The sequence below is a fragment of the Oncorhynchus masou genome, chromosome 6 (genome assembly GCF_036934945.1).
Source record: "Oncorhynchus masou masou isolate Uvic2021 chromosome 6, UVic_Omas_1.1, whole genome shotgun sequence".
Lineage (NCBI taxonomy): Eukaryota > Metazoa > Chordata > Actinopteri > Salmoniformes > Salmonidae > Oncorhynchus > Oncorhynchus masou.
In genome coordinates, this window is record NC_088217.1 from 82731044 (window position 1) to 82755466 (window position 24423).

The 24423-nt window shown below is 41.7% G+C and overlaps 1 protein-coding gene across 12 annotated transcripts in view; it reads right to left on the bottom strand.

Annotated features, from left to right (window-relative positions):
- Positions 1–11204: 11204 nt before the first annotated feature.
- LOC135542800 (target of Nesh-SH3-like) overlaps positions 11205–24423 on the bottom strand; it is a 33144-nt gene continuing 19925 nt past the window's right edge. For 4 of the 12 annotated variants that reach the window (XM_064970011.1, XM_064970006.1, XM_064970007.1 and 1 more), the window contains 13 exons: positions 22135–22338; positions 21424–21489; positions 20538–20624; positions 18163–18225; positions 17795–17917; positions 17569–17658; positions 17242–17451; positions 15755–15860; positions 14870–14949; positions 13972–14001; positions 13389–13547; positions 13161–13283; positions 11205–13002 (listed from right to left, as the gene is read on the bottom strand). In XM_064970011.1, coding sequence (XP_064826083.1) covers positions 12887–13002; positions 13161–13283; positions 13389–13547; positions 13972–14001; positions 14870–14949; positions 15755–15860; positions 17242–17451; positions 17569–17658; positions 17795–17917; positions 18163–18225; positions 20538–20624; positions 21424–21489; positions 22135–22338 — 1457 coding nt within the window. In that variant the 3' untranslated portion in view covers positions 11205–12886. The remainder of the gene's footprint in view (positions 13003–13160; positions 13284–13388; positions 13548–13971; positions 14002–14869; positions 14950–15754; positions 15861–17241; positions 17452–17568; positions 17659–17794; positions 17918–18162; positions 18226–20537; positions 20625–21423; positions 21490–22134; positions 22339–24423) is intronic. The other 8 variants (XM_064970017.1, XM_064970014.1, XM_064970010.1 and 5 more) reach the window with 4 other exon arrangements.

A 24423-nucleotide genomic window follows, 5' to 3' on the forward strand; every position in this document is an offset into this window, starting at 1 on the left:
GATGAAGGGTGCTTGGCTCCGGGGAAGGTGGATGACAGTGAAGAGGGGCAGGGAGATTAATGTGGTATTGCTCTGTGATGACTACCTCATACAAGCATGAGATCCCTGCATAGGGATTAGTGTTGTGATTGTTTTCACAGCCCTCTTCTGTCCACTGCAGGACTGTGCTAACATGTTTCTCCGTGATTCAGGTTGGTTATGGGGCCTTTGTCCATTTAGTACTGACGTGAAGCGTTATAGCTCATAACATAAAAACAGAAAATGGACCACACAAGCTTTAACCCGTATTTGTAATGCTAGTAAAACAGTTGTATGTCTTTTCATTTTAGGAGTGCTTTTGTTTTAACACTACCCATGTTGGTAGTGATTATAGGGGGGACACTGGGGATATGCTTTTATACATCTGGTACAAAGCGTCTCACCTTTGCATTGAGGGAAGTTGACAAAAGAAAGCAAACACATTCAACATGTGTTTTCGGTTGACTGAATACTGAGTGCCTGGACAGCTCTCTTTTTTTCATCATTTCAGTGTATTCTACTATGTATGTCCTTGAAAGGGAACGGTCATTCTTCACAACTCCTCTGTAAATGTCATCCATGCTGTTTAATTGCTAGACAAGAGCATTGTCACAAAATGTTTACTTACTATCACAACCTCCTTCACACAATGTACTTTGTGGCTGAGTGACTGGGGTGAGGAGTACGACAGTCAGTACTGAGTTTAACCCTGCCCTGTTTTATTTCACAATAGTCACAGTGATTGCTACTGAGACAAATCACAGAGAAGAGAAGCCCCTAAAGTCAGCTTCAATCAAATGGTATTTTTGCCAGCAGTCCTCTACAGCAGGGGTTCTTCAACTTTTTCAGTTCGAGACCTAAATGGAGAAGAAATAGTATGTGATTATAGATGTATTATCATAACTTGTGACCCACCTCTCACATGCCCAGGGCCCGCTTCGAGTCCCAACCCATAGTTTAGAGATGTGATTGTGATACAGCTGGATGTGGATGTGATGAGGGACCCCAGTACACACATGCCTTCTCAAAGAGAGAGAGAGAGAGAGAGAGAACTTCCAGCTGGCTGCAGAACACACTACGGTTGCATCTGAAATGGCACCCTACTCTCCCTATATAGTACACTACCTATGGGCCCTGGTCGAACCACCTATGGACGCTGGCCAAAAGTAGTGTGCTAGGCCTATATAGTGAATAAGGTGCCATTTTGGATGCGCCCTAGAGAAAGAAACGGAACATTTCCAGCTGGCTGCAGAACAGACCCTCCCAGAGGCCTGCTGTCTAAACTCCCCAGGGCCATGTGCTCACTGTCAGTAACCAGGAAGTGGACTTTTATCACATCCCCTGAAAACTAGAGGATTGGTTACAGTACCAGCATGTGCTGTTCACAGAGTGCTGAACACTTCCTGGTTACTGACAGTCAGATCCCATTCAAGTCCAAGTCATTGATTAGCTCATTTTATTTTTTATTTTTTTCTTATTTCTTCTTTCATTTAACCTTTATTTAACTAGGCAAGTCAGTTAAGAACAACTTCTTATTTACAATGACGGCCTAGGAACAGTGGATTAACTGCCTTGTTCAGGGGCAGAACGACAGATTTTTATCTTGTCAGCTCAGGATTCAATCTAGCAACCTGACGGTTACTGGCCCAACACTCCAACCACTAGGCTACCAATAATCACATGAAAATACTTTCCCAAGGCTGTTGAGGGACTTTTCATGTGGCCCCCGATCCTTTACTCTGTTAGGGTTGACAGAGATCTGAGCACACACACGCATGTCTGCACTCACGTACTCGCGCACACACCAAAAATGACGGTCATTCCATTGTGTCTAGTCAAACCACAGATGGATTAGCTTTACACGTTTTTATGCTTTGTGTTGTGTGCTGTGTGTGTGTGTTTATAACGCTGATTAAGACTGAGACTGGAGACACATTCTTCTCCTGTGCTCATGTTTCATCATAGTAAAAGCTTGCTGCATATGGCTCATCAATACTGACTGTGTACATTACATACAGGGCTTGTGAGTTGGAATATCGCATAGACATTGTGACGACCCTCCCACTCTGTCTGCTGAATTCTTCCTCTTTGCTCTTGTTTTCCTTAATAGGATGTCGGTGGGTGGAGCCGGGAGGGTCGTCAGCAAAATGGGACACACCTGGGCTCAGTTGTGTCCCAGGATAAATGTACCTCTTCTCCATTCATTGAGGAAACTCTCCATGCAGACACTGATTGATTTTGGTTGTGGCATTTTTGTGTCTGTTTTTGTTTGTTTGCGTTGGCACCTTTCAACACCCCTCATTATCACATGTATGCATGCAACCACTCACTCACACTACTGATTACTGATCACACTTGCTAATTGTATTTAGTTTACTTTAGTTAATAAATACATTTTGTTTGTCCTTATCTCCATGCCATCTCCCTTTTTGTTACGGGTTTCGAGACGGTTTATGACACATGGAACTCAATTCAATACAATTCAAATATAAATGGGAAGCTTCGATTTTCTTGGTTTTTCGATCGAGACATTTGTTTGATAACAGTGTCAGACAGTGGTTGACTGACTGTTGAATGGAGATCTGTGGACTGGTGTCTGGTGCACATTTCCATGATTTGAGAACTGATTTCAGTACAACACATACAGGCATCTGTTATCGGGCTCCATTGTTTTTCTATGACACTTAGTTGTTTTGACATGCTCCTATATTTCTGTCTCTGTATACACTTTGGGCTTCACAATGTTGTGTGAAAGAGGCTTGCCCCTATACCTTCAGTCTTAACCTTAAGTCTAACTCCTAAACTAAACAGAATCCCTACAGTTGTTTTAACACATGCATTGTCTAATGCCTGAAATTATGAGGAATCACCACCCAATGATGTAATGTCCCTGCGTAATGATTCCACCACTGGCATTTTGGCCTCACACTCCACAGAGCTTATTTATCAACTGTTGAGGCTGAATTCTGCTTGTGATCATTAATTAGTACAGTATATTTGATTTACAGCCAAGCCCTGCAGTTCCACCCCTGTTAACATGAGAAATCAGCTAGCTATAAAGGCCATACTGTGAAACTGTTCCTATATACAGTTAATGCCCTGCTGTTGAAACAGCTGCGTGAGATTTGTGGTTCCTTTGTGTAAAGCGGCGTGGGTGGGCGGTGTAGTGGTGTAGTGAGACATGGCCACTTACACTATACTCTCTGCTGACATTGTTGTATGTTGTCTGTCTAGCCAGCATACTTGGACAGAAGCCTCTATATACTGTTACAATGCATTCGAAAAGTATTCAGACCCCTTCACCTTTTACACATTGCTAAGTTACAGCCTTATTCTAAAATGTATTCAATTTAAAAAAAATCCTCATCGATCTACAAACAATACCCCATAATGACAAAGCGAAAACATTTTTTACATTTTTTCAGAAATACCATATTTACATACATAGCTTCAATGCCATACAACACTCCTTCCGTGGCCTCCAACTGCTCTTAAACGCTAGTAAAACCAAATGCATGCTTTTCAACCGATCGCTGCCTGCACCCGCATGCCCGACTAGCATCACCACACTGGATGGTTCCGACCTTGAATATGTGGACACCTATAAGTACCTAGGTGTCTGGCTAGACTGCAAACTCTCCTTCCAGACCCATATCAAACATCTCCAATTGAAAATCAAATCAAGAGTCGGCTTTCTATTCCGTAACAAAGCCTCCTTCACTCACGCTGCCAAGCTTACCCTAGTAAAACTGACTATCCTACCGATCCTCGACTTTGGCGATGTCATCTACAAAATTGCTTCCAACACTCTTCTCAGCAAACTGGATGCAGTTTATCACAGTGCCATCCGTTTTGTCACTAAAGCACCTTATACTACCCACCACTGCGACTTGTATGCTCTAGTCGGCTGGCCCTCGCTACATATTCGTCGCAAGACCCACTGGCTCCAGGTCGTCTACAAGGCCATGCTAGGTAAAGCTCCGCCTTATCTCAGTTCACTGGTCACGATGGCAACACCCATCCGTAGCACGCGCTCCAGCAGGTGTATCTCACTGATCATCACTAAAGCCAACACCTCATTCGGCCGCCTTTCGTTCCAGTACTCTGCTGCCTGTGACTGGAACGAATTGCAAAAATCGCTGAAGTTGGAGACCTTTATCTCCCTCACCAACTTCAAACATCAGCTATCTGAGCAGCTAACCGATCGCTGCAGCTGTACATAATCTATTGGTAAATAGCCCACCCATTTTCACCTACCTCATCCCCACAGTTTTTATTTATTTACTTTTCTGATCTTTTGCACACCAATATCTCTACCTGTACATGATCATTTATCAATCCAGTGTTAATCTGCAATTTTGTAATTATTCGCCTACCTCCTCATGCCTTTTGCACACATTGTATATAGACTCCCCTTTTTTTCTACTGTGTTATTGACTTGTTAATTGTTTACTCCATGTGTAACTCTGTGTTGTCTGTTCACACTGCTATGCTTTATCTTGGCCAGGTCGCAGTTGTAAATGAGAACTTGTTCTCAACTAGCCTACCTGCTTAAATAAAGGTGAAATAAAAAAATAAAAAAAATAAAATTCAGACCCTTTGCTAAGAGACTCAAAATTGAGCTCAGGTGCATCTGGTTTCCATTGATCATCCTTGTGATGTTTCTACAACTTGATTGGAGTCCACCTGTGGTAAATTCAATTGATTGGACATGATTTGGAAAGGCACACACCTGTCTATATAAGGTCCAAAAGTTGACAGTGCACGTCACAGCTAAAACCAAGCCATGAGGTCAAAGGATTTGTCAGAGAGCTCCGAGACAGGATTGTGTCCAGGTATAGATCTGGGGAAGAGTACCAAAAAATGTCTGCAGCATTGAAGTTCCCCAAGAACACAGTGGCCTCCAATCATTCTTAAATTAAAGAAGTTTGGAACCACCAAGAGCTGGCCACCAAGCCAAACTGAGCAATCGGGGGAGAAGGGCCTTAGTCAGGGAGGTGACCAAGAACCCTATGGTCACTCTGGCAGAGCTCCAGAATTCCTCTGTGAAGATTAGAGAACCTTCCAGAAGGACAACCATCTCTGCAGCACTCCACCAATCAGGCCTTTATGGTAGAGTGGCCAGACGGAAGCCACTCCTCAGTAAAAGGCACATGACGGCCTGCTTGGGCACCTAAAGGACTCAGACCATGAGAAACAAGATTATCTGGTCTGATGGAACCAAGATTGAATTCTTTGGCCTGAATGCCAAGCGTCACATCTGGCAGAAACCTGGCACCATGCCTACTGTGAAGCATGGTGGTGGCAGCTTCATACTGTGGGGTTGGTTTTCAGTGGTAGGGACTGGGAGACTAATCACAATTGAGGGGGAAATGAACAGAGCAAAGTACAGAGAGATCCTTGATGAAAACCTGCGACAGAGTGCTCAGGACCTCAGACTGGGGCAAAGGTTCACCTTCCAACAGGACAACGACACTAAGCACACAGCCAAGACAACAAGTGTTTTCAGAACAAGTCTCTTAATGTCCTTGAGTGGCCAAGCCAGAGCTCAGACTTGAACCCGATCTAACCTGAAAATAGCTGTGCACCAATGCTCCCCATCCAACCTGACAGAGCTTAAGAGGATCTGCAGAGAAGATTCAGATAAACTCCCCAAATACAGGTGTGCCAAGCTTGTAACGTCATACCCAAGAAGACTTGAGGCTGTAATCGCTGCCAAAGGTACTTCAACAAAGTACTGAGTAAAGGGTCTGAATACTTATGTAAATGTGATATTTCATTTTTTAAAATATTTTTTTCTCAGCAAAAATGTCTGCACTGTTTTAAGCTTTGTCATTATGGGATATTGTGTGTGTAGATTGATGAGGAAAAAACACAATTTAATACATTTTAGAATAAGTTAGTAACATAACAAAATGTGGATAAAGTCATGGGGTCTGAATACTTTTTGAATGTACTGTGAGCTATTTGTAGTGTATTTGTGGTTTAAAAAGGCTTTTGAAGTTTGCAATATTTTGACATTTCAGATTTGATTTTCGCTTTCAAAAAAAAGGATCAACACCTACAAAAATTCCCATGATATAATCCACATAACAAATCACATGTCCTGTTGCTGCAGGATTATTTTCCTGCTGTAGCAAACTGTCTCAAATGAAGATCCTATATCTGTATAACATTCCCATTCTGTAAGTCATACCGCTAAGTTGTTCCCCATGGATCAGCTTGGCACCAAGCCTGGTAGTGTCCCTGATGGCACTGGTTAGCTGAAGCTTATCTTTATCATTCTACAAATCTTATTGTTCAGCTGGTAATGTCTCATTGCACATCCATCCTTCTTAATGCAGAGCAGTGTTATTATTACTAAAGCAGCAAGGGTGAAGTAGTTAGTTTAGCAGTATTTAGCCTGTTGGTTTTGTATAAATTGGTTAGTTTTGTAGTAAAGCCTGTTGGTTTTGTATGAAGTGGTTAGTTGAGCAGTATTTAACCTGTTGGTTTTGTATGAAGTGGTTATTTTAGCAGTATTTAGCCTGTTGGTTTTGTATGAAGTAGTTAGTTGAGCAGTATTTAGCCTGTTGGTTTTGCATGAAGTGGTTATTTTAGCAGTATTTAGCCTGTTGGTTTTGTATGAAGTGGTTAGTTTAGCAATATTTAGCCTGTTGGTTTTGTATGAAGTGGTTATTTTAGCAGTATTTAGCCTGTTGGTTTTCTATGAAGTGGTTAGGTTTAGGGGTCGACCGATTAATCGGAATGGCCGATTAATTAGGGCCGATTTCAAGTTTTCATAACAATCCGAAATCGGTAATTTTGGACACCGATTTGGCCGATTTTTAAAATGTATTTATTTATTTTCACACCTTTATTTAATCTTTATTTAACAAGTTAGTTAAGAACACATTCCTACTTTCAATGACGGCCTAGGAATGTTGGGTTAACTGCCTCATACAGGGGCAGAATGACAGATTTTTACCTTGTCAGCTTGGGGGATTCAATCTTGCAACCTTACAGTTAACTAGTCCAACGCTCTAACCACCTGATTACATTGCACTCCACGAGGAGACTGCATGTTACGAGAATGCAGTAAGCCAAGGTAAGTTGCTAGCTAGCATTAAACCTATCTTATAAAAAACAATCAAATCAAAATCAAACCGGCCAGGCAGAGACAGCAACAATCAGTCAATCAATCATAATCACTAGTTAACTACACATGGTTGATCATATTACTAGTTTATCTAGTGTGTCCTGCGTTGCATATAATTGATGCGGTTCGTATCGTTGCTCCAATGTGTACCTAACCATAAACATCAATGCCTTTATTAAAATCAATACACAGAAGTATATATTTTTAAACCTGCATATTTAGTTAAAAGAAATCCAGGTTAGCAGGCAATATTAACCAGGTGAAATTGTGTCACTTCTCTTGCGTTCATTGCACGCAGAGTCTGTGTATATGCAACAGTTTGGGCCACCTAATTTGTCAGAATTTTCCGTAATTATGACATAACATTGAAGGTTGTGCAATGTAACAGGAATATTTAGACTTATGGATGCAACCCATTAGATAAAATACGGAACGGTTCCGTATTTCACTGAAAGAATAAACGTCTTGTTTTCGAGATAATAGTTTCCGGATTCGGCCATATTAATGACCTAAGGCTCGTATTTCTGTGTGTTATCATGTTATAACTAAGTCTATGATTTGATATAGCAGTCTGATTGAGCGATGGTAGGCAGCAGCAGGCTCGTAAGCATTCATTCAAACAGCACTTTTGTGCGTTTGCCAGCAGGTGTTTATGACTTCAAGCCTATCAACTCCCGAGATTAGGCTGATGTAACCGATGTGAAATGGCTAGCTAGTTAGCAGGGTGTGTGCTAATAGCGTTTCAAACGTCACTCGCTCTAAGACTTTGAGTGGTTGTTCCCCTTGCTCTGCATGGGTAACGCTGCTTCGAGGGTGGCTATTGTCGTTGTGTTCCTGGTTCGAGCCCAGGTAGGAGCGAGGAGAGGGACGGAAGCTATACTGTTACACTGGCAATACTAAAGTGCCTATAAGAACATCCAATAGTCAAAGGTAAATGAAATACAAATGGTATAGAGAGAAATAGTCCTATAATTCCTATCATAACTACAACCTAAAACTTCTTACCTGGGAATATTGAAGACTTATGTTTAAAGGGACCACCAGCTTTCATATGTTCTCATGTTCTGAGCAAGTAACTTAAACGTTAGCTTTCTTACATGGCACATATTGCACTTTTACTTTCTTCTCCAACACTTTCTTTTTGCATTATTTAAACCAAATTGAATATGTTTCATTATTTATTTGAGGCTAAATTGATTTTATTGATGTATTATATTAAGTTCAAATACAGTGCCTTGCGAAAGTATTCGGCCCCCTTGAACTTTGCGACCTTTTGCCACATTTCAGGCTTCAAACATAAATATATAAAACTGGATTTTTTGTGAAGAATCAACAACAAGTGGGACACAATCATGAAGTGGAACGATATTTATTGGATATTTCAAACTTTTTTAACAAATCAAAAACTGAAAAATTGGGCATGCAAAATTATTCAGCCCCTTTACTTTCAGTGCAGCAAACTCTCTCCAGAAGTTCAGTGAGGATCTCTGAATGATCCAATGTTGACCTAAATGACTAATGCTGATAAATACAATCCACCTGTGTGTAATCAAGTCTCTGTATAAATGCACCTGCACTGTGATAGTCTCAGAGGTCTGTTAAAAGCGCAGAGAGCATCATGAAGAACAAGGAACACACCAGGCAGGTCCGAGATACTGTTGTGAAGAAGTTTTAAGCCGGATTTGGATACAAAAAGATTTCCCAAGCTTTAAACATCCCAAGGAGCACTGTGCAAGCGATAATATTGAAATGGAAGGAGTATCAGACCACTGCAAATCTACCAAGACGTGGCCATCCCTCTGAACTTTCAGCTCATACAAGGAGAAGACTGATCAGAGATTCAGCCAAGAGGCCCATGATCACTCTTGGATGAACTGCAGAGATCTACAGCTGAGGTGGGAGACTCTGTCCATAGGACAACAATCAGTCGTATATTGCACAAATCTGGCCTTTATGGAAGAGTGGCAAGAAGAAAGCCATTCCTTAAAGATATCCATAAAAAGTGTCGTTTAAAGTTTGCCACAAGCCACCTGGGAGACACACCAAACATGTGGAAGAAGGTGCTCTGGTCAGATGAAACCAAAATTGAACTTTTTGGCAACAATGCAAAACGTTATGTTTGGTGTAAAAGCAACACAGCTCATCACCCTGAACAGACCATCCCCACTGTCAAACATGGTGGTGGCAGCATCATGGTTTGGGCCTGCTTTTCTTCAGCAGGGACAGGGAAGATGGTTAAAATTGATGGGAAGATGGATGGAGCCAAATACAGGACCATTCTGGAAGAAAACCAGATGGAGTCTGCAAAAGACTGGGACGGAGATTTGTCTTCCAACAAGACAATGATCCAAAACATAAAGCAAAATCTACAATGGAATGGTTCAAAAATAAACATATCCAGGTGTTAGAATGGCCAAGTCAAAGTCCAGACCTGAATCCAATCGAGAATCTGTGGAAAGAACTGAAAACTGCTGTTCACAAATGCTCTCCATCCAACCTCACTGAGCTCCAGCTGTTTTGCAAGGAGGAATGGGAAAAAATTTCAGTCTCTCGATGTGCAAAACTGATAGAGACATACCCCAAGCGACTTACAGCTTTAATCGCAGCAAAAGGTGGCGCTACAAAGTATTAATTTAAGGGGCTGAATAATTTTGCACGCCCAATTTTTCAGTTTTTGATTTGTTAAAAAAGTTTGAAATATCCAATAAATGTCGTTCCACTTCATGATTGTGTCCCACTTGTTGTTGATTCTTCACAAAAAAATACAGTTTTATATCTTTATGTTTGAAGCCTGAAATGTGGCAAAAGGTCGCAAAGTTCAAGGGGGCCGAATACTTTCGCAAGGCACTGTAAGTGTTCATTCAGTATTGTTGTAATTGTCATTATTACAAATACATTTTAAAAAGTGGCCAATTAATCGGTATCAGCTTTTTTTGGTCACCCAATGATCGGTATCGGCATTGAAAGATCATAATCGGTCGACCTCTCGTTAGTTTAGCAGTATTTAGCCAGTTGGTTTTGTATGAAGTGGTTATTTTAGCAGTATTTGGCTTGCTGGTTTTGTATAAGGTGTTTATTTTATCAGTATTTAACCTGTTGGTTTTGTATGAAGTGGTTAGTTTAGCAGTATTTAGCCAGTTGGTTTTGTATGAAGTGTTTATTTTAGCAGTATTTAGCCAGTTGGTTTTGTATGAAGTGTTTATTTTAGCAGTATTTAGACTGCTGGTTTTGTATAAAGTGATTATTTTAGCAATATTTAACCTGTCAGTTTTATATGAAGTGGTGAGTTTAGCAGAATTTAACCTGTTGGTTTTGTATGAAGTGTTTATTTTAGCAGTATTTAGCCAGTTGGCTTTGTATAAAGTGTTTATGTTAGCAGTATTTCGCCTGCTGGATTTGTATAAAGTGTTTATTTTATCAGTATTTAGCCTGATGGTTTTGTATAAAGTGTTTATTTTAGCAGTATTTAACCTGTCGGTTTTGTATAGTGGTTATTGTAGCAGTATTTAGCCTGTTGGTTTTGTATGTATTTAACCTGTCGGTTTTGAGTGACATAACTTGAACTTCCGGTTTTGTATTGAAAGACTGCTTGTAAAAGCGTATTTAGCCTGTTGGTTTTGTAGGTCAGCTGTTTTAGATGCAGTCAGGTTCCTGGGATCAGACTACTGTCCTATTTGAGGGAACGCTCCACCTTGATGTGACATTAGCTGTTATGCCCAGACTATAACTTTCTCTTGGAAAGCTAATACAGACAATGAGAGCCTTTTTTCCCCTTGCCCCTGCGATTTGGAAGAATGTCCCTGTGTTGAATTTGGCCTTCGTTGGGCTCTCTCTGGAAAAGCGTGGTAATCCAAGGATGTCTGTTGATCTTTCTAATTGTCGATGTGGTTCTACTCTGACATGGGGAAAGTACACCAGGATGTATGAGCTGTAAGGGGATCGGCTCAGTGGTGGTCAACATCTCATGTCAACATAGACAGACCATAAAAACCATTACATTTTCTTTTAGACCTAATAGAAATTATATGGATGAAACAGAGCAGCCCAGTTAAGGAAGGCAGTTTATTTTTCAAGTTCCACCTGTACGCTCCTTCAACTGGAAAACACTATCACTCCAGTTACCCAAAGTGAAAAATGGTAAGGATGTATTTTTTGAAATAAAAAAGTAACAGAACTTCTGTTTTTTTATTGAAAATAGATACAGAAATGAAAGTATGTTTAAAAAAACAAGAGTACAGTTCCATATGACAAATATTCTCCATAAAAAATAAGTATAAAAACACTGATCTGCAAGCGCATTGAGCCAAAAGTATATTTTTGTACAAAACTAAGAAATCATTCAACAGGACTCCTCTCTGTACCATTTATCAAGGCTACTAAGAAGAAAAGATATCCCTCTTATTTTCCAACATGATATATATACAACGTGTTGTATCAGAGGATGTAAAATGTTGCCAGTGGAACACTGTGAAGTATGAGCGTTCGCTTTAAGGGACGTGTCTTTTGAAAAAGTTAGTTGAAAAAATACTTTCTCTCCATATACATATAAATACATTTATGCTGTGCAAATTGCAAGTATAAAGACCTCCCATGCATAGCCACCCCATATATCAGGGCTAATGAAGGAGAAATATTGGTTTGGTACGAGACGTCCTCTGCGTGTGTGCTTATTTTCCAATGCTTGTTTTTGGTTTTAGGTGACTTTGCTCGGTCAACATTCATACAATGAACTACTGGCACAGGAGGTTGGTGGCACCTTAATTGGGGAGGATGGGCTCGTGGTAATGACTGGAGGGGAATTAGCGGAATGTTTTCAAATACAGCAAATACATGGTTTCCATATGTTTAATGCCATTCCATTCACTCCGTTCCAGCCATTATTATGAGCCGTCCTCCCCTCAGCAGCCTCCACTGGTTAGTGGATGTGTGAGAGTGGACTTCATGTTAATATTTACAGCATTATCTTCTCTGAAGGTGTATATTGAACTAGGGCTGGATTCAATTTGTTTCGCTAAAGCATTACAGATTGTTTGATGGAAATGTAAAGGTGATTTTCCATTGAGGTGACATATGCAGCGTTTACCATGAATGCAGTCTCCGCTAACTCGGGAATATTGCCTTTAAATTTCAATCGCGCCGCAACACTGAGCTTCAGCGATACGGATTGAATAGAGCCCTAAGACTGACCAATTTATGGAACAATTCTTGCACCATGAATCGGTCACTGAATGAAACCATGAAATTCCCGGGTTGTCTGAAACTCTACAATTCGTACTGTACAGCAAAAGCGTTGCATTATAACCCATTTCCTAGAACTCGGAACATGGCATCAAACACTTTGATAAATAATATTATACACGTTATCAAGATAAGTTTCAGGGAGCCAGCTTCCCATTATTAAAACAAAAGATACCTACTGTATGTTTGTTACCTCACACGGTTAGTTAGAAGTTTCTCCATCTATCTCATACTATGTTCTTTTTATCCCTTTGACTTTTTGTCATGTTTGATAAATAAGATAAGGCTATTACATATGGACATTATATTAACCTGACCCGGAGATCCTGTACAGGTTTTTACATGGCTGGGGTTCGGAGGCGGATGGATGGGGATATGTAGCATCCAGAGACTGATTGGATGTGTAGAAGGACCCCTCCTGCCACCTTCCCAGACAGTTTGATATGTGCTGTATATCCTTCGGGCTTCTCCACAGACAGCTTTGGGGGGGTCCTACCATTTGCCAGGAATGGCCGTTCCACACTCGTACCATGACACATAGGTGACGTGAGAGTTCCCTCCTATCTGACCAAAGTTGACAGGCTCTTGTCTCATAGCCCTGTAATACCCTGTATGTAACAGATAAAATGAAGTGAGGGGCTGAACTTTCAGTCGTTTTAGACATTCTGAAAATGTAGTTGTTTTCAGGCATGGATATTAAGCATTTTCTTAACAGGTTCTCATTACAACAATTGAAAGATAGATGTGTCAGTGCTGTAGCTTGTACCTTCTCTTGCTGGCAGCTGGTCAGCCCTGACTTGGTTTCCTGTCCTCCCATCCAGGAACGAGTCTACAAACTGACAGTGGTCCTCACCATGGCCAGTCTGGTCCCCAATGTTGTAAAATTTACCTGTAAAGTTATTAGGGGAAAAAGTTGTCGAAAGGGATGGCCATTTAAACTGAGCTACAGTACTGTTCTCTACTATAGACACTGAGTGCTGGAAGCAGAACTGACCGTTGAGAGAATCACTCAGATATATTTTGTATCGGAGGGAGTTGCAGAGCTGGATGCCCACAAACTTGCGGTACCAGGTCCTCTTCACATACTGCTTGCCATTGCACTCTGAGTATGAGTCTGTCTTGAAGGGGAACTGGGTCCAGATGGCATCTTTTCCTACAGGAAAGAGTTAACCAAATATTAGTGGAATATCAAAGGCATGAAGCATGAAACAAAGATAATAATTAAGAAAATAGAGATGAGTAGAAGCCCAAATGTATATTTGCATTCCCAATCAGAGTTGTCTTTTTAGTGTATCACAGCCTTTTACTACTGATGAAATGAAAGGGAAAATAAAAATGTCTCCATTCATTTAGCTGTGTAAATGTTTGGTCTGGCTGTGAGTTGGGCGTGGAAGAAGTGAGCTCATAGATATTGGATGGAGAGCAGTGTACTGCTGCACTGGGGCACGGTGGCCTGAGTCTCCACAGACTCTCACTGTGCCAGGCCAGACCTTCCTTAGATCATCCATTCATTCAGCCTGGTGGAATGTGTCACCTGGGACTGGTGCTCAAGACAGACCACAGACTGAGGGGCTTACCTGAGACATTCTCACTCACACGTGGGTCCGCTGCAGGACGGAGGGATGGAGACGGAGAAAAAGAGGCAGAGAGAGAAATGTGAGTTAGTAGGTGCTTTCAAATGTCTTCTTCTCAGAATAGACTGTAGAAATGGTTCCAAAAGATTTTGAAATAAGTTGGTGATTCTCCTAAATAAAAGACCCCAAAGCCACACGTCTTGTAGCAAATTAGTCCACTTTGGCACTGAAGAGACAGTCTGATATGGTAGTGTGGGACTCCAGGAGACTCCAGGACAAATCATCTGCCTTCAAACTCATCCTCATCTCTCACATAGAGGGTAAGCCACTGTGAGCCAATGAGGCCCAGGGGTGAGGTCCTCCCAGAAACATAAAAATGACCTGATTCCCTACTTGCCATTCATTTCTGATACGCTGTTGTATTGGTGAGTTTGATTGAGTGTGTTGTGAGCTGCAATGCAAGATGAGGGAGAGCTGAGTCGGACAGCACTCCTGGGGTTGGAGGCAGTTCACATGGAGAGGCAGCAGCCAATGTTATGGAAATGGAGGGGCCATGCTGAAATCATTAGGTTAATAACAGCTAGTTAATTACAGACCCCTACACCGGTAAGTGGTGGACCGCCAGACATGACTGGAGCTGGCTGACGAGACTGTGCGTTAGTACGTTTGTACGTGCGTATTTTAGTGGATGCTTGTTTGTTTGTTTAACGCCAAATGCCTGACCTTGTCAACAGATGGCCTACGCAAAAGGCCAGATGTGGCGCTTAAACTTTTCACTGACTCCTGAATAGGTAATGGTGTAAGTCAGCGATTCAACGAAACAACCAATCACCAATCACCAAGTGTCGTTTAATGAGGCGTATTAGTGCTGGCCTAGAAAACAACGTGGCCCATACTGTACCTGATTCAGTGTTGAAGGACACAGGCTCACTGGGTGGCCCCTCTCCAAGCTCGTTCTTGGGTTTCACCTTGAACTCGTAGCTGTGAGGTAAGAGCAGGAAGTGTCACTATCAGAAGGTCTCACAGCGATTATCCTACCGACTCGCTCCAGATTCCAATTTCCGCTCCATTTCCAATTGCAAGCAATCATTTCCACAGAATCACATTTTCCTCTAATCCTCACAGCGTTTAAAGTGGACACAGTATTTTGATGGAAACGTAGTGTATTCTTGTTCGGCCTTGTTGTTACAGCAAGGAAAAATGAGGCTCTAGTATTGCCTCCCTATTTATCTCTTCTCTAGACAGTGCAGTCCAGAGAGCCAGGAGAACCAAAGAGTTGCTAATGTCTCCTCCATATGAGATATTCAGACACAGCGATTGGTCCACCACGTGCCAGCAGCCTCAGCAGGCTCAGCTCACAGGAAGCCCTGGTTTATATTCTATCACTTCTTTAATGTCAAATAGTCCCATATTCAGGTTTCATTAAAAACCTAGGGAGCGTGGTGGCCCTCCTCTGCTCTCCACACGTGAAGAACCTTTCTTCTCCAACTACGCCAGGTCCTGATCTTAACCAGACATAGCTAGCTAGCTAATCCTTCTGACAAAAGTAGTAATAACACAATGAATAATTCAATTCTGTATTATTTCCATGAACAAAAGCCTTTCAGAAAGTTTAAGCTTCACAAACATTTACATTTGAGTTATTTAGTAGCGAGTGCATGCATTTTCATACTTTTTCAAAGCTCTGAAAAAAGCTACCGTCTGAGGACTGAGAGAGAGCATACCGAGAGAACACAATGTGTTGTATCAATCTGAAATACAGGCACAAAGATGTTATGTTATATACCTGCTCTCGGGTTTGAGGTTCTCTACTGCAGTGTGAGTCTGGTTGGTGGTCAGGATGGACACCTGAGTACCATCTGGTCCCTTCGTCGTGGAGATGACCTCATATTCTACACAACAACCAGGAAATCACTGTTGAATTCAAGAATTCACCAAGTATCCCAATATTCAGAGTCACACTTTCCAATGTACACTACCGTTAAAAAGTTTGGGGTCACTTAGAAAAGTCCATGTTGTTCAAAGCACATGTCTGTCCATTAAAATAACATCAAATTGATCAGAAATACAGTGTAGACATTGTTAATGTTGAAAATGACTATTGTAGCTGGAAATGGCAGATTTTTTAATAGAATATCTACATAGGCGTACAAAGGCCCATTATCAGCAACCATCACTCCTGTGTTCCAATGGCACGTTGTGTTAGCCTTGTAAAATTATACACTTTTGATTGGGGCGGCAGGGTAGCCTAGTGGTTAGAGAGTTGGACTAGTAACCGAAAGGTTGCAAGTTCAAATCCCCGAGCTGACAAGGTACAACGTTCTGCCCCTGAACAGGCAGTTAACACACTGTTCCATTGAAAATAAGAATCTGTTCTTAACTGACCTGCCTAGTTAAATAAAGGTAAAAAAAATGAATCATAAGAATACCCTTTCGCAATTATGTTAGCACAGCTGAAATCTATTGTACTGAATAAAGAAGCAATAAAACTGGCCTTCTTTAGACTAGGTTGAGTATCTGGAGCACGAGCATTTGTGGGTTCATCAGTCTATTCTTTTTCTGAGAAGTTAAGGCGAGAAATTGCCATGAAACGGAAGATCTCGTACAATGCTGTGTACTACACCCTTCACAGAACAGCGCAAACTGGCTCTTACCAGAATAGAAAGAGGAGTGGGAGGCCCCGGTGCACAACTGAGCAAGAGGACAAGTACATTAGAGTGTCTAGTTTGAGAAACAGACGCCTCACAAGTCCTCAACTGGAAGCTTTATTAAAGAGTGCCTGCAAAACACCAGTCTCAACGTCAACAGTGAAGAGGCGACTCCGGAATGCTGGCCTTCTCAAACTAGACACTCTAATGTACTTGTCCTCCTGCTCTTGCTGTATTTATCAGGACAACAGTTTTTAGCTGTGCTAACATAATTTGAAAAGGGTTTTTCTAAAGATCATTTTAAAATGATAAACTTGGATTAGCTAACACAACGTGCCATTGGAACACAGGAGTGATGGTTGCTGATAATGGGCCTCTGTACGCCTATGTAGATATTCCTTATAAAATCAGCCGTTTCCAAATACAATAGTCATTTGCAACATTAACAATGTCTACACTGTATTTCTAATCAATTTGAAGTTATTTTAATGGATTTTTTTGGTGTTTCTTTGAAAAACAATTACATTTCTACGTTTCCCCAAACTTTTGAAAGGTGGTGTATGTTGCTATGCATTTGCATTGTAGTTGGATTACATAGACAGGTACAGTGTCCCACTCTCCCCACCTGTGGTGTCGTTGTCGGTCTTTTCCCAGTCTAGAATGATGAAGGAGGGGCATCCCTCAACCGTTACCACGGTGAGGTTGGAGGGCGGAGACTTGGGCGGGGCTGTCACGTTTGTCTCACCGCCCTCCTCCTCTGGGAAGTAGCTGAGAGAGGTGGTGATGGAACAAGGCTCGTCTGGTTTCTTGTCCGTCTTGTAGACTACATGGGGTGCTTAGGGAAGAGAGATCACATTTAAAGGATCTACTGGTTCAAATCGACCATGTAGTCATTTTCTGCCAGGGACAATAGAAGTACATGATAGTTACAATAAGTTTTTTTTATACTTACCAACGAAACGTTTCTTTCCCAATGCGTCCACGTCAGAGGCTGGTAGGGAGCTGAATAATGAGGAGTTCTCCCAGGTTTCAAACCAGATGTCTGTGAGAGGATGAGAAAGGACAAGGGTATGCTTTAGAGCTCCACAAAACACATTTAAGGATTGTCCTCACATGGGGCACCAGTAATGTAGGTCTACTTAGGACATAATTTAGCTCTGAATTGTGATCGGTTATACCGTTGGCTGATGGTGCAGACGTTGTTGTGTGTCTGCGGTCTTGCTTGGCAGGTTTAGTCGTCACTGATGGAAACTTCTTCAAAATGGAGGCCTTGTCCGTTTGCTTCAAGACATTCAGCTTGTCTGTAGAGAACAGAGTTTGGAATGCACGTTGTTTACAACAACAACAAAGTTTGTCCTTTTTTCTTGGCTTTCTCAATATTTCTATATTTGCTTAGAGGAAAAGTGCCTTTGAGGTTGTAAACATAAGCTCAGGCAAATGACAAACTTCATGATGACAAAATACCCCCATTTCAGGCAGTGGATGATGTATAGAAAACTGCTCAATGTTCAATTATGTGTTATTATTACAACCAACTAAACCTTACTCATATCACCAGGTTTGCCAACCAGGTTGGTCTTTTTGTTGACATGAATGGACGGACGAGATCCTGAAAAATAGAAATCAAAGGAAACAACAGTCAATCGCATAATCACTAAACATTACAATTTATGCGAGAACCATTCATTCGTCTCTCTGGTGGTGTTATTTGCCTTGAAGAGGTCATCTTAAATGAAAAACAGTGGAACACTCTTTCACCTCCACTTGTAGAATAACCCAAATAACTTGACCATTGTTGACACAATAGGCAATATCTAGAGAAAACAGCAGGATTGCATCACGTATCTGACATGCGCCATTTGTCATACACTGTTAGAGAAAAGCTTTCAAAAAAGGGTTATTCTGCTGTCCCCATAGGAGAACCCTTTTGCTTCCAGGTAGAACTCTTTTGAGTTCCATGTAGAACCCTTTGTGTAAAGGAACCAAAAAGGGTTCTCCTACGAGGACAGCAGAAGAACCCTTTTAGGTTCTAGATAGCATACCGTACTGATGACCATGAGCTGTGGAAAATGATTTTGGCATCTTTATGCCTGGGAGGAACTCTATATGGACTGTATAAATAAACGGATGGTAAAATCCCATACCCTACGCCCAATGAACCTTAAAACATGAACAATCCTTTGTAATTCCTTGAGGTTTTACACATGTTCTGAAAGTTACCCAGAACTAAATGCTTAACCTGTTGCCAATTAGCGCTCTGTTGCATTGAGGCCAAATTCTTCACAATCAAGGAATTGTTCCTAATCCATAAGAAAATATGCTAAATGCAAAGCCCCAGTACATAAAAGCTGGTGTAGCTCTGTAACATTTTAGCTGGTAATATAAACAATATGGGTCCATTACTTTCCATCAATTACATGTAAATATCCATGTTTGAAATACTGCCATTTTGCAGTTAGCACTGCCTTGTCCAACTCTACAGTTTCTAGAAAACATGGTTCTACTTAAAAAGAAAAGCTTTCCCGAACTTTTTTCATGCTGTCATTCAGGATCGCATATGTTATACATTTATAAAACTGTGACTCTACTGAAATCGGAGTAAGAATAGATATTTCTCTGCAATGACAGTGTTCTACGTAATCGTAAAACATTGCATTTTTCTAGCCACATGGAACCAGCATAAATAAAGATTACAAATGTTTCACATTGTACAGAACATGCAGTGAACCTTGATCATAGGTGACTGCATGATCAAGTGACAAGCCACCAAACACAATCATTATTGGCTGCTGACTTTTTCTGCCTTTGCACTGTGACCTGTCTACTCATGCAAAAATATTAGTCCACTAAGTCTAGTTCATACAAACACAAATCTGTAACCAAACGCAAACATTGAATTCCTGTAGCTGATGAAAAGCTGATGCCATGCTCTCCTGATTGCATGATGGGTACTCTAAACACTGGCACCTCCACAGTGATGCACTAGCCTGTGAAGATTATTGTTCTTCTTCTTGCAATCAGGCCAGAAGCATGTGGAACCTACCCAGGAAAATAAATGAAAATAACAATGAGGCCAGAAGCATGTGGAACCTACCCAGGAAAATAAATGAAAATAACAATCAGGCCAGAAGCATGTGGAACCTACCCAGGAAAATAAATGAAAATAACAATGAGGCCAGAAGCATGTGGAACCTACCCAGGAAAATAGATGCAAATAACAATCAGGCCAGAAGCATGTGGAACCTACCCAGGAAAATAGATGAAAATAACAATCAGGCCAGAAGCATGTGGAACCTACCTAGGAAAATAGATGAAAATAACAATCAGGCCAGAAGCATGTGGAACCTACCCAGGAAAATAAATGAAAATAACAATCAGGCCAGAAGCATGTGGAACCTATCCAGGAAAATAAATGAAAATAACAATCAGGCCAGAAGCATGTGGAACCTATCCAGGAAAATAAATGAAAATAACAATCAGGCCAGAAGCATGTGGAACCTACCCAGGAAAATAGATGAAAATAACATTTGAGCCACCCTCCAAACAAAGTGTCAAGTTCATTACACGGCGGCAGGGCTATTATAGAACACTTTATTTCTTAACATGTGGTAAGAGAAAGTGCAGAGCTTGGTGAGAAACACGCCAAAATAAGGTTCTTAAAAATAAGCTAATGACCCTCAGACGTCATACTTTCCAAAAAAGGAAAGTATTTTCCAAAGGCTCGTCTGAACTGAAGCCTTTGGTCGAATTCTTAGTGATGGTCGTCCAGTGTTTTGATCAAAACAAGACGTATTTTACATCCAACATGGCCGACTCATGCAGTCTGGGCGGAAATGATGGCGATGGAAGCTAGCGTGTGTCAGCGTGGGCAGGGATAGCTTTGCGCTGGGTGCAGATAAGACTGGATTCATGCCATTTTACCATAGAACTGGTCCTCAATGGAAGAGAAGCCTGAACGGCCCAAAACGTCAGGGTTTATGTCCTCCAACAGCGAGTTGTTTGTGTTTGCTGCAGGAAAAGTACTAAGATTAACACCTATTCCCAAACCTATTGTGGCTTTGAGGGAAATGTGGCGGGTCCAGACACTTGAAGACATCGATGGAATCTGAACATATCAATTAAGATCTTTCAAAGAATCCTCCTTGAGTATTCCACTGTCTTGTATTATCAGTAAAGACACAACCAATTGACCATAACATGAAACAGAGCACAAACATAGAGTGAATGATGATGATAGACAACCCAACCACATCTCATGCTCAATGAGGACAGTACAGGACTGACATGCATACAATCATGCGCAGGGTGAACCCAAACCATAAGCAGCTCAACATTGATTTGACTTCCAGTTTGCCAGTTTGTGACAGAGAAACAGCATCGGTTATATAGCTCGGCATACAAAGAGCCTGATCTTTGAAGGCCTCTGAAACTGCTTCAGTTTCATGAACTGAGTTTCCCCGCCACCACAAATGGGTACTAACACAGGCTTACCTCCCTAAAAAGAGCAGTGATTACTTAATACCCCTTTGATTACTCGTTGTCATAAGCTTTGAAGCCTGCAACAGCATTGGATCTGCAGAAGCTTGCATTAAAACCAAGAACACCAAGACCCTTGGACAGATGGCAACGTATGGATAGACAGACTGACGGGCTGATGAATGGATGGATGGTTAGACAGACACATTATTGACAAACAAAATGAATGGGTGAAGGACACCGATATTGGTTGATGATGCCGCCACAACGCCAACAAACTGTATGGGTTAATGGATGAGAGACACAGAGGAGAAATATCAGCTCTTTTTACCCATTCTCAGTCTGTTCCAAACGACTGGTTTGGGGAGGCCGGTTCCTTTGTGATGCTTCCCATTGGCTGTGGAGAAGAAGAGTGACTGTTATGGAAAAAGCAGCTTGTATTGTTAGCTCAGACTTAATTCTTCAGGAAAAAAGAGATTAAAGATGAATCTCCCAACAGGCCTTGTGAGGAGGAAAATAAATAGGAAAAGGAGGTGATGGACCAGAGTCCTATCAGAGCTTCAGCCTCAAGTGAACGTGTTTCCCCAAAGACAGTGGAAAGCTCTGTCTTAACATGGCTGCAACCAGAATCTACGACATGCTGACCGTATCTGACAGATCTTTCTAAAAGTAGCAGTGACTTCTTCAGATGGTGTGAGAGTCGAGAGATGGATAGATTGGACAGCCATGACAGATCTTGACCGCGAAGATGACAAGCTACGTCGAAGCATGACCGATCACGCTCTCTACATGTTGTGCAGGGTGAAATTAGGCACTTGATGCCAAACCAACTCTGCAATCTTTGCCTGACCTCAATCTTTTCCCAGATATGACAACATTTGTGGTTGGTTTGGAGGAAGTCTTGCTCACTTGTAACACAGGGTTTGTGGGGGTAGAGGGGATTTCAAGAAAACCACAAGGAGATGACATAGTAGGAAGAAGAGGAGGAGGAGGAGGAAGAGGAAGTGGAGGAGAAGAAAAGGGGAGAGAGAGATTCCATTACCCCCTGGTGTCCTGGAGGTCTGTGATGAGTTATTAGCCCTACGAAGAAGGGATGAGGAAGAGGAAGAGGAGGAGGATGGGGTATCTTGTCTTGAGCCATCAGTGAAGGGAAAGAGAGGGTTTGTGGCAGCAGGAGACTTCATGGTCCTGCCTATCAGTGTGATGGCCGGGCCATGGGGTTTCAAATTTCTCTGGCTGCCTTGACCTAGAAAACCACAAAAACAATTGTAGAACCTGTTACAACGTGTAGTCTCAATGTTAAAGACAATGCTGTTGTGCCATTCAGGTGTGCTGGGAGCCACGGCCCTTAGGAGTGGAATAGTGGGGTTAGTGAGGATGATTCAATCCGTGATCTCTCAAATAAATCTGCAGCATTCAATAGTGTGGTTTGATTGAAGGCATCTACTGTAGTTCCCTAACATGAGCTCTTAACTCATGTTAGCCTTGTTGTTATAAGTGTTGCATGTTTTTTTTGTGTACTTTTAATTAATTTTGTGACGTAAACAATATTTACTTTAGGATCTTTCAAGCATTTTTCATCCTAAAGCTTCCACAATCTTGAGGAATAGAGTCATAGATGCTGCTGGGGCTAAGCAGTGCAGCGTAACTATGACTGTCAGATTGTGTATGCCATGCAGATATGGGTAATGCAATATATGTGGTTGATAATGTGGTGGATGGTGCAATAACGGGCATTCAGTCCAACTCCTGATCATGACCTGTGGACCAATTAGTGTGCATTAAAGCTGGACATCAACACTGAAGCTGTGGACCAATGAGTGTACATTAAAGCTGGACAACAACACTGAAGTTGTAGACCAATGAGTGTGCATTAAAGCTGGACAACAACACTGAAGCTGTGGCCCAATGAGTGTGCATTAAAGCTGGACAACAACACTGAAGTTGTAGACCAATGAGTGTGCATTAAAGCTGGACAACAACACTGAAGCTGTGGACCAATGAGTGTGCATTAAAGCTGGACAACAACACTGAAGCTGTGGACCAATGAGTGTGCATTAAAGCTGGACAACAACACTGAAGCTGTGGACCAATGAGTGTGCATTAAAGCTGGACAACAACACTGAAGCTGTGGACCAATGAGTGTGCATTAAAGCTGGACAACAACACTGAAGTTGTGGACCAATGAGTGTGCATTAAAGCTGGACAACAACACTGAAGCTGTGGACCAATGAGTGTGCATTAAAGCTGGACAACAACACTGAAGCTGTGGACCAATGAGTGTGCATTAAAGCTGGACAACAACACTGAAGCTGTGGACCAATGAGTGTGCATTAAAGCCTGACAACAACACTGAAGCTGTGGACCAATGAGTGTGCATTTAAGTTGGACAACAACACTGAATCGGCTAGTATTGTTAGCTGAGACTTAATTCTTCAGGAAAGAAACAGATTTGAGATGAATCTCCCAACTGGCCTTGTGAGGAGGAAAATAAATAGAAGAAAAAAAGACAGGACAAAAACAGATGTGATTTTGTGTGGAAAGGTAGCGTGTTATATGGGGCGGCAGGGTAGCCTAGTGGTTAGAGCGTTGGACTAGTAACCGAAAGGTTGCAAGTTCAAACCCCCATGAACAGGCAGTTAACCCACTGTTCCTAGGCCGTCATTGAAAATAAGAATTTGTTCTTAACTGACTTGCCTAGTAAAATAAAGGTAAAAAAAATTATTAAAAAAATAAAATAAAAAATACAGTATGTGATGGACCAGTGGAGAGTCCTGTCAGAGCTTCAGCCTCAAGTGAACAACGTGTTTCCCCAAAGACAGTGGAAAGCTCTGTCTTAACATGGCTGACCCGTGCTGCAACCAGAATCTACGACATGCTGACCGTATCTGACAGATCTTTCTAAAAGTAGCAGTGACTTCTTCAGATGGTGTGAGAGTTGAGAGATGGATAGATTGGATAGATTGGACAGCTAGGACAGACCTTGACCGCGAAGATGACAAGCTACGTCGAAGCATGACCGATCACGCTCTCTACATGTTGGGCAGGGTGAAATTAGGCACTTGATGCCAAACCAACTCTGCAATCTTTGCCTAATCTCAATCTCTGCCCAGATATGACAACATGTGTGGTTGGTTTGGAGGAAGTACTGCACGCACACTGGTTACACAGGGTTTGTGGGGGTAGGGGAGATTTCAAGAAAACCAAAAGGAGATATCATAGTAGGAGGAAGAATAGGAGGAGCAGGAAGAAGAAGAGGAGCAGGAAGAAGAAGAGGAGGAGGAGAGGAAGGAAGGAAGGAAGGAAGGAAGGAAGGAAGGAAGGAAGGAAG